The sequence below is a fragment of the Perna viridis genome, chromosome 3 (genome assembly GCF_037379345.1).
Source record: "Perna viridis isolate PV_CMFRI_1.1 ecotype Kerala chromosome 3, ASM3737934v1, whole genome shotgun sequence".
Classification (NCBI taxonomy): Eukaryota; Metazoa; Mollusca; class Bivalvia; order Mytilida; family Mytilidae; genus Perna; species Perna viridis.
The window spans coordinates 37,582,846-37,597,771 of record NC_142447.1 but is presented as its reverse complement, the minus strand read 5'-3'; the positions used below and the strand labels follow the sequence as shown (position 1 = coordinate 37,597,771).

Sequence of the window (14,926 nt, the reverse complement as noted above, 5' to 3'; positions counted from 1 at the left end):
TTGCTTAGGATCGGGAGATAGGGATTTTTTTTTTAAAGTATTATTTTTTTTTTCATTGAAATAAAAATAAGTGTGAAACAATACTCAGAATACAATGAAAAAACAAATTTTCAAAGAATAAACATGTAATAGAATAAGTCCATCGCAAAGAGTACACTTACGTGTGTTTACAATTGATTCTAAATATTAACAACCAGTATTTCTAACTCTTTGTTTTTCCATCTAGAATAAAAAAAAATATCTTTGGCTTTATTTTTTGTAATTTTTTTTCAGTAAGACAGTTGATAGGCTTTATATTTTTATTTCAAAATCACAAATAAAAACTTTTAGGTAGAGGGTCTCATGATGGGTCAGTTGGGTGACCAAAAACAAAATTTTTTTTAGGCCTGATTGGATACAAAATTTTGTCCATCTACTCAGAGACAAAATTTTATAATGTGACTGTGACATCATCAAACCTATTATTTTTAATGATTTACTCATCGAATTTTGACTCTAAAATTAAATTATAAGGAATGAGTATTAGATTTTTTCGATCTTTCTAATATAACCTCAATGCCCATGGTGCATACTTGAAAAAAAACCTGCTATGCAGGTTATTTATTGTGCACCACATGATTAAGGTTATTTCTTCATAGACTGAAAAAACTGTGATAACAGTCATTCCTTAAATAAAACAACAGATGTTTGTAAGTAGAAGAGTGTTAAGAGAGGGGTATATAATATATAGTATTCTTATTTCAATTTTGTTTACCTGCGGTAACCAAGTAACTTTTTTCCATATCAAGAAACCAAAAGTTAAACTGTGTTCTTACTTAACCAATGTTTCCTTTCGGATTATTTACAGACATCAGACATAGTACGTCAACAGTATAATGTTAATGTCCCTTTCATTGCTTATTACCCATTATACATTTTTAAACAGAATGCAATTGTTGTAAGCTGCATGCAATAATATTCATCAAATAATTGTTTGCAAGCAATATTGTCTCACCTGTGGTAGTAGGCTGAACTGTTGGAAACTCTGTGTACATACATAATATCAAATAATTAACCACACTGGAAGAAATGCTTACTTTTGATTACTTGCTACACTAACCTAACTTGATACTATCAATAGAACTAAAACAAAATATATCACTACATATTGCCTGTTTTCAAGTAGAGTTACCAAAGTTACTTTTGTTTCAGTGAGAGTTGAACAAAAAGAAAGAAATTACTAAAAATTTCTCATATTAAGTATTTGAACAGGATTAAAAGAATTTTGTGGAAGTGCCTGTCTATTGAGATGAAGAGATGAAAGTCCATTTCGTGCAAAACACATATACTGGTGCAAAAGGACAGAGAAGGGTTCAATCTTTTATACTGTGATAGTACATAAGTAGGGTCACTGAGCAGTTCAATATTCAGTATATAAAATCATCCTGATATCTCTCATAAGTCAATATTAACACTTACCTGTAATACAGGTGTTGTTGATGAGAACATCCCTGGATGCAGTCCAGGAGTACAGATTACGGACCTCCATCAGTGATGTCTCAGCATAACCAGGGGTACCAGCAATTAGGAGAGGAAAGGTACCTGGTTGAGCTGGGTTAGGTAGCTTTATGGAATGTTCCATGAAAATGTGACCATCAAGAAAAACTTTGAATCCATCCTTCATATTCCATGATATCTGGTAGGAATGCCAATCCCCTTCCTTGACATTTAACTTCTCCTTGGCTGTCCAGATTATATTATCCTTCTTGGCGGCACAATAAAGCTCTCCATGCCACAAATACATAGCCAATCCAGAGTTATTAACCTTATCAGCACCACTCGATATGACATACCTCTTATTTGTAGAATTTATGTCAAGCCACTTGATCTCGAGACTGAGTGTGAAGCCATTTTGACATTTGGTCATATCTTGTATACACTCTATACCTTTGTTAGGGAGTTCTACATACTGTCCAGTAGTGTTCAGGACAAGAACAGCTTTACCATCCTTCTCAGGTCTAATGATGGGGTTATTGTAAACTGTGAAGTTATACTGTGGTGTGATAAGGATGTTGTTATTTATTTCTTTGAACTCAAACTTTGTTTCCTTGGCTCCACATGAAAATACTAGAAAAGAAAGCCACAAACACTTCCTAAAATACATGTACTTGTGCTTTACTCTGGACTTTTTTCGACAAAATAATATAAACTAAGGAAATATTGCCAAAAAAAATTAGAAGGACAGTCTTTGATAAATGGTAATTGCAAAAATAAATTTTCATATAAACAGAAACTGATAATATGTTTCAAGTGGAATTATATACACCATATATAACCATGGTTGAGAATTTGGTTGTTACAAATAAACATAACAGCACATGTGCACTCACAATAAAACATTGACATTTCATTTAACCAAAATATTACTACATACAAGTAAAGCACTAAGAAGCAAATAACTAAACCTCAGGTAAAAGGACAAGAAAAGTGGGACAGAACATAAAAAAAACTTGTTTTTTTTCAAAGTTGTTGGAAAGTAAAAATTAACATCAAAAAGAAGCTCCAATAACTGCAAAAAACACATCTTCACAAGTTGAAATACAAGTCAGTAGTATTGATCATATTTAAAACAAATCATATAGAAAATACCTGCTAAATACCAGATCACAATAACAACAAACATTCCCAAATCACATTATCTATGGTAAAAGATCGAGTCTACATGGTTATAAAAAAAATTATGTAAAAAAGATATTATTTAAGAATGGTTATGAGAATTAGATCTTAAGAACAACAGTACAAGTTAATAGAAACAGTAAATCATTACAGTTCAAATCCTGAAGTGGAAGTAAAAAAATGGGTAAAAGACAGAAATACCCTGTTGCCATAAAGTCGGTTAACAGGAAGTCCTGAAATCGCATCCCATGATATGGGACCTCATACTGAACTTGCGTACTAAATATCTAGTGGCTATGATTTTTAGTTGCTGAGAAAAATGGAATCAAAATATTTTCCCTGCCCAATCGCTCACCAGACCAACATCTACCATTATATAAGCAAATCTGCACTATTGCAACCCACCCAAAAATTGGTAAACAGAAGTTAATGTGAGCATAGCCAAAGAAAAAAGTTTACCCACAATCCTACATACAAATAATTTCTAAATTTTTATATACAAGTAATAACAAGAGCAATGACCTAACCTGTTGTTGGTGGTTCTGTTGTTGGCATTGTTGTTATGATGGTTGTTGGTGTTGTTGTTTTAGTTGTTATTTCTGTTGTCTCTGGAGAAGGGGCTACAAAACAAATGGAGGATAATATTTTCAAATACAGTTGCAACCACTCAGAAAGTGTAGAAGAAGTTAAGGAAAAGAAATATTCCAGCTAATTACAGGTAAAATGTAAGGTAAAAAGGAGACAATCCATAGTTTGTGTGAAATTCAAAACAGAATAAGACAAACCATCATCTTCAGTGAGATATTTTATACAAAGTGGAATAACGGTTTTTAAGCATTGTAAATACAATAAATACACAGGCTAAAATATACAAAAATAAAGCAAAGGTGTCTTTTTTACTAACACGTTTGAACTGAATGGATAATTAGGTTAACGTACATAGTCAACCTAATTATTGATCATGGTTGTCTTAATTTGAAAATTTCCCTAAAAAATAAAAAATCTTAATATGTTCATACCTTCCCTATAATTCAAATCTTAAAAAAAAAATCTCCCATTAAAACTTTGTTGCTAGATATTCATCATACTCAATCAAGTATAAACTTACTTGTAAGTATGCCAGCAACAGCTAAACTGGCTCTATTAGCATCCACTGTCTTAAATCCTTCTACTTTCATGGAGATATGTGTTGGTGGAGTGGTATACCCATGGCCAATAGTAATCTGTTTGACCAGTGTAGCATGGTGTGGGACAGGTCGGGTCATTGTACCAACAATCTTCCCATTGTCTATTAACTCACAACCTAAGCTTTTCTGCCAGGACAGCTCTAAATGATGCCATGTGTTTAGAGTGAGTTCATGAGTTGTTGTCAAGTGCCATGTTTGGGTAGAGGTACTTACAACAAAATGGAGAAGGTGGTTTTTGTAGTATACTGCTATACCTTTAGTATTGGGAAGATTACCACCACTGGATATTATGTATGTATTGTCGACCAACTGTGTAAAGAAGACATTGGTTTTAATGGTGAAACCACTCTTACAGCTGTCTAGGTCACTGAGGCAGGAGGTAAAGGAAGTTTTGTCAATTACTAGATACTGGTTGGTGTTACTGATGGACACAGCTTGTCCAGTCTGACCAGGAACCAGTTGTACATTCCCATGAACTGTGAACTTAATTGTAGTGGTTGTCTGGAGGATCTGGTGTACAATGGACTGGAAACCAGCATTAATTGTTACTAATTGGTTGGCTGTGTGTTAAAAAGGCACAATTATTTAACATAAACAACTATCTGATTCTAATAAATATTTACAAAATGACATTTTTTCTTACTCATTTTTTTCTTCAAAATTCCAATATGTCTAAATAATCTGACATGTTAATTTATAATTGATGACAATGACTTGCTGAAACTTTTTGTGGAATGGTAATAGCAAGTAACTTTCATATAAAGCTGGTGACATTGAGCATAATATATACACAAAACTGGATTATCTACAAAAACAAAAAGAACTCGCCATTGTGAGCAGTTCAATCTCAAATACAGCTCAACCGTTGTGAGTAAAAACAACAATAATCTGCCTGCAAAGAAAGATTTTATATTGCTCCCATTTTAGTAGAGATACTGAATAATACATGCATGACAATTTTTAATCAACAGGTGGTAATTACTGTTAAATTTTTACATGTTTTAGTAAAATATAAGTCTATTTTACTTAGTTAGTTTGGATTGAAGAAAACAACAGATATAAATTAAAGAAAACTAACAAACACATAGTAGCTTTCTTACCAGTTTTTTCACATCTGTCCCCATAGAACCCATGAGTACAGAGACAAACATTTGGTCCCATACAGGATCCACCATTCAAACAATATCCTGGTGTACATAGGCCTGGTGACAAATAAAGGAAATATAACAGTCACAGAATTATTCAAATGTTTTTTTTTTAAATTAAAATCACTGATTACATTTGGGCAAGCCAGCTGGTTCATGTACAGAAATGTGTAGAATTTTAACTGAAACTGAGAATATGATCTAATCCCTATCCTTCATTGATAATTAAGAAACTGTCAAGATTTCTTTTTTTTAATATCAACTTAATCATAAACAACATAGACTGACTTTTGCAAAGGTTATAAATAACTAACAATATACCAATAGTAGGAAACAAATATCTCACTGGTGTCAAACATATATACAAGCTTTGTAAACCCAACACAAACAAGGGAGGCATTACAGAATCATTTCATAATAGTCCAAAATGAAATCTATAGCAAGGTTTCAATGCAATGAAAAATTGTTAACATCAGCATTATTATGTAAGTGTCAATTATTTTATCACTGAAAGAATTCCCAAAATGAAAATTTTCATTTATATATGTTTAGAATGAAGGATTTACTAGCTTACAAACCTGCAGGATCACATCCCAGTACATCGAACCTAAAGCAGGCAGCAGTCTTGTATGTCTCTGGTAGTATTCTAATGGCATTTACAGTTGTAGCTGGTTCTAGCTGTATAGTGTAGTATAATGTGTCGTTTGCAATGGCTGTAATGCCCTTAGAAATAGTGACAAATCATTATTCAGAGTAACACTCTTTCAATGAAGTCCAAATGAATACACAAAATGAGTCCTCTACACACCCATTATTTTAACAGAGTGCTATACAAGTAAATAGGACCATTAACTTAAATATTCCTTTGTTCTCATTTCTTAAGAACCTAAACTGATAATTTAGATTGAAATAAATACCTTTGCAAAACTTCTCCATGTTTTTTGAGCATCCAATGGTGACCAAAACTGTAATTCAAAATTTTTCATATACTGAGCAGGGACAACACCATCAGGGTAACTTGGGTACTGGAAATCTATTCCACCAACTGTCTGTGGTTTGTCAAACTTGACTTCATACCATGGGTTTTTATCACCACTAGCTGGGCACCAAGCACCTCCATTCTCTCCTGAACAACAACCATGTCTGGCTTTCTCCTTACCATGGCCAGAACTACTAGATGATACAGACAAAGCACTGTCTGGTATTCTGCTATCTGACATCCCAAGTCGAGACATACATACTGAGGTACAGGAAACAGAAAACATTCTATATAAACTAGTGGTTTTAGAGGCTGTCTATAGAGACTAGAGTAATATCTTCTGTATTTTCTATTGTGAAATAATGTATCTCCTATGAAAACAACATATTGGAAACACTGACTTTAAAAAAAGACAATTCTTGAGTAGTGAACCAAAAAATGGTAGTCTGAGATATGATTAAAATTACTGGGGACATGGTACTTGTGGTGCTTATCATTGATAGATTTCACAAAAAGTGGTATGTGTTGCATAATTTGTAATACATGTATTTGTATAATTAAGCATTAAGCCTTCATTACTTGACAACATTTTTTTTATGAATTGACCATATACAGTGTATTTGTAATTTGTTATTTCTGATAACCAATCGCTAACTGCGCTATTGACTAAATTCATACCGATTTTAAAACCATATAAGATTGATACATACATGTAAACTGAAATTTCTTAGTTTTTTTTCAAATATCTTTTAGTTACAAAGGGTGTATGACTTCATACTTTGATAATATTTGGAAAATGCTTTTTACATTGCAATCATATCCCTATTCTCTTTGAACAGTCAAATTGCATTGACCATATATTTGCAACATGTCAATGGTATACTGTCACTGACTGAGAATAAATTGTTTCAAGGGGAAGCAGCCAAGATGTCACCTGCTTTGAATCCAAAACAAACTTTTTCTTGCTTTCTGGCTGTTTTTTTTTTTTTTAACTTTTTTTGTTGCAATATAAAGACATTAACCGTGCACTGACATAAACAAAATAACTTTGATATGGCAACTAACTCAATCCTGTACTTTCTCATGGTACTAAAACTAAATCTGTGTATCAATTTAATGTCATCTGTGCACTTTTATCATCTATTTATAATATTTTTGCTTTGAGGACTTTTAGAATTGACTAAAATTTATTCATCTAAAATTAGCATAATTACCTCCTTCAAATGATGCTGAAATTTTTTTAAAATTAGACATGATCAGAAAATTCATGTAAATACAAAAAATAGCAAACTATTGACTAATTGCTATCCTCTTTTATTAATTTTTTTTTTTATTTTGTATGGTGAGTGCATATGTTCTTTAACATACAAATAAGTTATACTGGTACTAGGAAGAGCTACTGTACATATGTCTTTAAGTTATTTAAAAACAAGGCACATATTTATATAGTGACATTCTCCAGAAATGTTTCCGAATAAATCAAACTGCAAATTTTCAAAAACTTATTTTTATGAATTGAATATAAAAAAATGTTTCTGTAATTAATTACTTTGTGTTTGACATAAATGTCCCTCATATCCACTTGGGCAGGCGCATGTATCTTCAAATACACAATGTCCACCATTTTGACAAGATGAAGAACATAAATCTGAAATGAGAATTGTACTCTAATGTATGATTATATAAGTTACATAATATATTCCACCAATTCAACTAATGAGCATTCAGAATGTATGCAAAAATAGTCCTCCCCAAAAATTACTGCATGTTTCTGCTGTGAAAAAAGTACTCATTGTACATCGAAAAACATTTTTGCACATTTTATAAGTGCAGATATTATCTTCTTGTATTGTTAAGCTTCATCATAAATACTGGTATTTTCCATCCTATTTATTGATCTTTTATTTCCTGTGACCAGTGCTTTACTCAAGTCTGCCAACAACATATGCTGTTAGAATATTATGAGCTGACACATGTAGAATCATGCTGATATATAGTCTGCATTTATGCAATTTATAATCAGTTTCTTTATTTCAATTTTTAAAAGAGACTCAGACCTATTTGAACTGATTTTTAGATGTCTTTAATTTGTGTAACATTTTTTCCACAGTGGCCAGATTGAAAATGGGGATGGTTGTGATGATGCCAAAGTACTTTAACCCCACTGCATTTTTTGCACCTGTCCCATGTCAGGAATTTCTGGCCCCTGTATGTATTGTTTCGTTTTCATTTTCAGTTTACTTTTGAGTTGCTGGGGTCTATGGGGCAACTATTTCACTACCAGTGTATAATGTTATTTGGGACCAGCTGCAGCCTGTCCTCAGGTGTGAGGGTTTTCTCATCGTCCACTGAAGATCCATGATTGGCCTTTAGCTGACATTTTTCATCCTGGTAGGGTTGTTGTCTCTTTGTCATATTCACCATATATATCATTCTCGTTGTATTCTTTCAGTTAAATTCAAGATTCATTTAAAATTATGAATTTACCATTGAAACCTATGGAGAGTGAAATTAGTGGTTTCAAACCTACATAGACAAACCAGCATTGTTCTAGAAGGCTAAAACACTCTTTCTTAACATTTTGAGGATGTTATATACCAATGACTATCCTTACTATCTACCCTCCAAAAGTTGTTGTAATTGTATAATGTTTGGAAAATACCCAACCATTCAAAAGTTAAAAAATCATTTCTTGATTCATTTATATATGCTTCATACCATCATTTCAGGATACCTTTTACAAAATTTATGGAGTGGGCTCAAATCATCTTGATTTGAATTCTGATTTGTAAATGATAGTACTTATTTAAACACACATCATTCTACAAGTTAAACTTGGCTCACCTTTATAGTTAGTACATCCAAGTAAATCAATCTTCAGACACGGTGATTTCTGAAAACTTTCTATGTTGATCCTGATCTTTCTAACCACAAATCCAGTCAATGTTACATCAATACTTGTATGACTATCATCCAGTGCATCAATTACCTGAAAAGTAAAATTTCATCAGTATTTGGTTTTTCATGAAAACTTATGACATTTAAAAAAAGCAAAGAAAAGACAGGTTATGTAAAATTTGGTAGTCAGCATCTCCAATGATATTTTGCTGATTGTTGTATTAGTTAATCCAGCAAATTTAATATTCTTTGACATGTGTAGAACTGTGGCTTTTGAGTTTGGAAAGACTGGGTTTTGTGGCTTAGATAAATGTTACCCCCACCCATTTTCACATTATTTAGGAATTTTTAATGTAAACTTTTTCACACATTGCATTTAAGTTTTGACATTATACAAATAGTAACAAGTGCAAAGTTTGAGGGATACTATATCTATGTGAGTAATGAGTCAAAAGACAGACCTGAAATGTTATGAATTCCATCACAAATATGATCTCCTAAAATGTTCCTTTTGCTAAAAGAACACAGCCAATCGTATGGCTAGCCAAAGTGGACAAAAATCAATATTTTGTAATATTAAAAATTCATTTTCTAATATTACAAATTCATGATTTAGTAATATTATAAAACATCACACATTTTGTAATATTACAAATTGAATTTGCAATATTAGAAAATAAATTTGTGATATTAGAAAATCATTTTCTAATATTAAAAAATAGTAACTGAATACGACAAATCCATTTTCCAATATTAAAAATTTGTTTTTAATATTAGAAATTCAATCGATTTTTTTATATTAAAGAAGTGTTTTGTGATATTAGAAATCTAATTTGTAATATAAGAAAATGAATTTGTAATATTGAAAAATCATTTTATAATATTAAAAAACACTTATTTTGTAATAATAGAAAACATACTTTTTAATATTACAAAATTATTTTTTAATATCAGAAAATATTTTTTAATATTAGAAATTCATTTTGTAATATTAAAAATTTGTTTTCTAATATTGCAAATTCCTGATTTAGTAATATTACAAAACATCACACATTTTGTAATATTACAAATTGAATTATTAATATTAGAAAATGAATTTGTAATATTAGAAAATCACTTTGCAATATTGCAAAATCAGTCACATTTTCTAATATCAAAAAATTGTAGCAAATCCATTTTCTAATATTAGAAAATCAATTGAATATTTAATATTAAAGATTGATCTTTTAATATTAAGAAAGTGTTTTGTGATATAAAAAATCTAATTCATAATATTAAAAAATGAATTTGTAATACTAAGTAACAGTCTTGGTAAGAATCATGCAAAATCTGAAAAATGTGATACACCCCAAAAAAGGCTACATATTTTTATTTTTGTAATTAAGTTGTTTTATGGGTCTATACTATGCAATGTGTAATTATTCATTCAAATCTGCCTGCTCTTAGGAGATAATCAATATTGAAATTTCAATAGATTCTATTGTATATGAGAGTCATTTACAGAGTTACCTCCCTTAATTTTAAAATCTACAATGCATTCTATATAATTTTTATCTCCTAATTACAGGGGTTACATGAAGAACTGAAGAATGTAAATTTCTGTTTACTATGGCTATTCAAACAAAATATCAAAAATAAAAATATGTTGACTTTTTACCCATGAATCACATTTTGCATGATTCTTAGCTGGAGTACTACTTAAAAAAATCATTTTTTAATCTTAGAAAATACTCATTTTTGTCCACTTTGGCTTGCCATACAATCTGTTATACATGCATTTACTTACAGTTACATATGACTCTCAAAAATTACTAAGACAAAGTTTTTCATATACTATTAACGGGAATTCTATTGACCTTAGGTCATGCCAAATTTTATTGGTGCATATATAGAGTTTTATTGAATACCATGTGTTTAGTCTGCATTTAAAGAGGTTTGTTTGCCAGTTGCATGAATTGTCTTTAGAAGGGTTGGTCTATGTAGGAATAGTTTTAATATATTTTTACTTCTATATATTAATGTACAGTGTATCAATAGTGGTGTTCAAACTGTTGATAGGAAGAAAAAATGTCTTGTTTCATTCGTTTGTATATCTTGTGTAAAAAATATGAACAAAAAATCCTTACCTGAGGTATAATTTAATTATAACTCTTAATCAAAATTTCACCATCTGAATTTTAAGGTTTATTACGGAGATTCTGTTAACCATCAAGTAAGGAAAAGATTTTAAAAAGCATTTAAAATAGTGCCACATCAGAAAATAAGTCCGGACACTGAATCCCAACAGGGATTAAATAAACCCTCCTCCAAGACACTTAGAGAGAATATTGTGGACAGGGGATAGTAGCATGCCTTATTTCATTATATAGGCAAAATGAGAATGGGGAAAATTACGTTTATATATGACAAAAACAAGCTCAAGTTCGACCGACGAGGACCAAAAGTATAGTTGAAACGAGAAGGTACAGTTATGTAAATGGGCAGGCTATGGAGTGTATATCAGAGGGAGACATCACTTGTAATATTCTGTTCAGAATTTTGCTGAGTGATGTACCAAATTAGAGATGAAAGATTGGAGAATAGCAAAATACAATGTATATTTTTATTAATTGGAAATAAGAGGAATGTAAGAGTAATCAAGGGAACCAAGATTCTAGCGGAAATCAAAAGAATGTAATCCAGGGGCAAAGACCAGACGTGGAAAACGGAGAATCACAGCAAAGAACACAAAGTAACTAAAACGATACACGCCAAAGTAATAAAAGTAAATGAGCAACTCGGACTTCACTAAAAACTGGGAGCAGGACCAGGTGCACCGGTAAAATATTTTCCTGTTCAAAATTATGTTTTATTAGACACCTTTTTAAAGGTTCCTAAAGGGTGATTCGCATTGAATGTTTGTGAAATGTATTGCATCTATTAAAATGAAATTAATTTCAAATGAAATATGGAAAAATCTGCTGAATGGCACTGGCTATTTTTGATAATGTGCTTTGAATAACAACAAAATGGTGATTAATTGAATGTACCTATTTCTTTGGAAAAAATATCTAAATTTCAATTTTCAAAAAAATATATTCCAGTTAGCAGTTACTCACAGTGCCTTCCTATTTCTTTACTTTTTGAATGTTAAAACATAAGATTAAAGAAACCTAAGATAATTTTTATTGCATATTAATGAGATTGAAATACCTAATTAACAGTTAGAAGATCAATTCCATCAATTTCCCTTGGTCATTTACTGATAAGTAATAAGTAATTATTGATTTTTACTGGTAAATTTTGACATTTTTATCATTTTTTTAATTCTGATTTCTGAAAGGGTTATAGATACATGTTGTAAGGATAAACTAAAACCTTATTTGCTCAATTAACTTCATCATAAATTCTCCCAAGAGAGATTAGGAGGTAATATCCCGAATTGCTGACTCCCAGTTTGCAGAGTCCAAAATGCCGATGCCCAAATTGCCGACTTAAGCAATTTTGTGTTCCTAAAACCGAACCTCAGCTTGCCGAGTCCAAACTGCCGATGCCGAAATTGCCGACTTTTTCTATTTTTGGTACTCAAAACCGAATCACTTTTTTCCAAACCCATTCCCATATTGCCGACTCCTTTTGATAAGAGTACATACCTCTGCTTTATTCGGATCATTGCCAAAGTTTTGAAAGGTTGTGCCTTGTTGTCCAACATATTGTATAGAAAATTGAGAGACGTATCCTTGATGTGAATTGGCCAGTTTTGAAATCTGTATCCCCCTTATACCAACCGCCGAATTAAATTCAAATTGGATCCAGTTGTTAGTACTACTTCGCTTCCTTGATCCGCACCACTCTGTACCCGTCAAACCTAAGTTCGCAAGTATTTTAGCAAAAGATAATTTGTTTTAAAGCAGCATTTTACGAAGTTCTAAAAGATATTTTAAAATTCGATTGCTTAACATATACTCCACAAATTCATTTTGCACTTGTCATAGCAAATCTGGTTCTATGTGTGCAAACTGTCATTTTATTGTGATGAGGGTACTAGAATGAAATTTGAAGTAAAAACGGGTAGGATCAAAAGTTTGTTTGATTTTTAACGACGGACAGACAGTATCTCTTATTGCCATAGTGTTTTATTTTATATTGGCGATAAAGAAGCAAAAGGCTGAATTTACACTTTGTCAAAATGTAAACATAGGATAGAAAATTTCACTCTAATCCCTATAGAGTTAAGTGTTTCTTTCCTTACAGGGACCAACTGTAACACGATTGAGAAGCTTCTAGTTGTTCTCAAGATGACTAGCGATTCGTTCGTTAGCTTTACTCTCAGAATATACAGGTACGAGATCACAATTAATTCCCTTTGACTTTTCTAATATAGTTCCTTTTTTTAGTGTGTTTCTTCTGATTTTTTTTCTTTGCTGTCATAAACTTTATTGCTTAGTATTAACTGCAGAAATGTAGGGCAAGTATAAAATTCACAAGGTTTTTCTTTTCATCCTGTAATTTTATGTGGAAGTTGCGATTTGGTCCTATCAAAGAAGGTCAAAATTTAGGACATTTGGCAGTGGTCACTTTTCGTGCCTACGGGGTTGCTGAAAATAAAATATGATGGTGAATTTTTCTGGCACTCTGCTTTATACATGTTTCCATATTGGTGAAGTTTGAATGAGTTTGAAGCGGTGGAATTTTTTTTATATGTCAAGATGAGTCTGTTGAAATGCACTACGAAATTAATTGTGTCCTCGTACCTACAGTTATATTTATCTTCTTAAGTATGACGACCTATGTACTACCTTGTCCATTCGATGCTGTTACTTTAGCTGATGATAACTGTCCATTTTGCGAGAAAGAAGATTTACAAACTGGAAGATAAAAAATAACACATTGTACGAAGTAAGACTTTTAAAGGATATTTTTATGACAGATTTTACATTTTAGTCCCCTATACTATCATGGTATTTTTCATTCTTAATCTTTAATGTACGTCAAATATTTTATTGGTTTTTTTTTTTGTTGTTGAGTGATTGTGTTTGCATAACATATATACCCATCTTTTCATACGAACCAGAAATACATTTTTCTGTGTTCCCCAAAATATTGTAATAGCAAAACTTCTTCAGCCTCGTTTATTTGATTTTATTTAATTGTACCTAATCATTGCTTGCTTTGTTAATGTTTTCTACATAACAGCAAGGGTAACCGTCAATGATTTACCCTAACATGATAACGTCTTTACTGACAACATTTTGTTCCTATATTTTGATTATAATAAATTCAAGTGATATACGAGGCAACCAAGATTTATTAAAACCTAAGAGATAAATGTTACTCTCAATGCAGGACAAATATTGACAAAGGTAGTCTGATGTATATCGACGTCATTATTAACTTTTCTCCTCTTTCCATTCAAATTAAAAAGTTGTGTTGTAACAATTTTAAGTTCCTTAGATTAAAATATATTGAGCTCCTGTCGACAAGCCCTGTGCTAAGATTTTGAATTCATTTAATGGGGCGTTGTCAAGAAACAAGGTTTGATAAATAAAATTTAGTCACAATTTATTCATCTTTAATAACGCGAAATTTTATACAAGAAAATCTGAAAACAAATAGGAGGGATTCAAAATTCAACACCAACATTTTAAATGGTCTGAAAAAAGGTCAACGAAAATAATATTAAATATTGTGTAATTTTACTTTGACTTTTTATTCCACGCCAGACAAGATTTTGACTAATATAATTATAATCCTTTGCAAATCCTTTTTATCTTGACCCCGATATGATCTGTATACTGATATCATGTAAGGGTTATGTCCCCCTGTGGGTTTAAGATTTCCTGTAGTGGCCTTGGTGTAGTATGTTATATATTTTTACACCTGATAACATGACAAAACTTTAAGAAGTAAATTTCTACCTGAACCATGTCTGACCAGCAAATACACATATATTAATTGTATGCAGATACAATTACATAAAATACGTATAGTACTTTATTGAATTGACTTATAGCACTCGACTTGGTTTGTAAGGGTCTTTTATACCAGTACAACAACCGGGTGCACAAGAGTTTTAACTTTTA

At 31.4% G+C, this 14,926-nt stretch overlaps 1 protein-coding gene across 1 annotated transcript in view; it reads right to left on the bottom strand.

The window, feature by feature from the left end:
- LOC148622128 (uncharacterized) overlaps nucleotides 1-14,926 on the bottom strand; it is a 44,688-nt gene that overhangs the window by 26,861 nt on the left and 2,901 nt on the right. The window contains exons 3-13 of the mRNA XM_088571731.1: nucleotides 13,643-13,711; nucleotides 12,497-12,711; nucleotides 8,811-8,955; nucleotides 7,516-7,614; nucleotides 5,905-6,227; nucleotides 5,566-5,710; nucleotides 4,943-5,044; nucleotides 3,764-4,402; nucleotides 3,183-3,275; nucleotides 1,459-2,106; nucleotides 995-1,024 (exon numbers count right to left, since the gene is read on the bottom strand). Of these exons, the coding sequence (XP_088427857.1) occupies nucleotides 995-1,024; nucleotides 1,459-2,106; nucleotides 3,183-3,275; nucleotides 3,764-4,402; nucleotides 4,943-5,044; nucleotides 5,566-5,710; nucleotides 5,905-6,227; nucleotides 7,516-7,614; nucleotides 8,811-8,955; nucleotides 12,497-12,711; nucleotides 13,643-13,711 (2,508 nt within the window). The remainder of the gene's footprint in view (nucleotides 1-994; nucleotides 1,025-1,458; nucleotides 2,107-3,182; nucleotides 3,276-3,763; nucleotides 4,403-4,942; nucleotides 5,045-5,565; nucleotides 5,711-5,904; nucleotides 6,228-7,515; nucleotides 7,615-8,810; nucleotides 8,956-12,496; nucleotides 12,712-13,642; nucleotides 13,712-14,926) is intronic.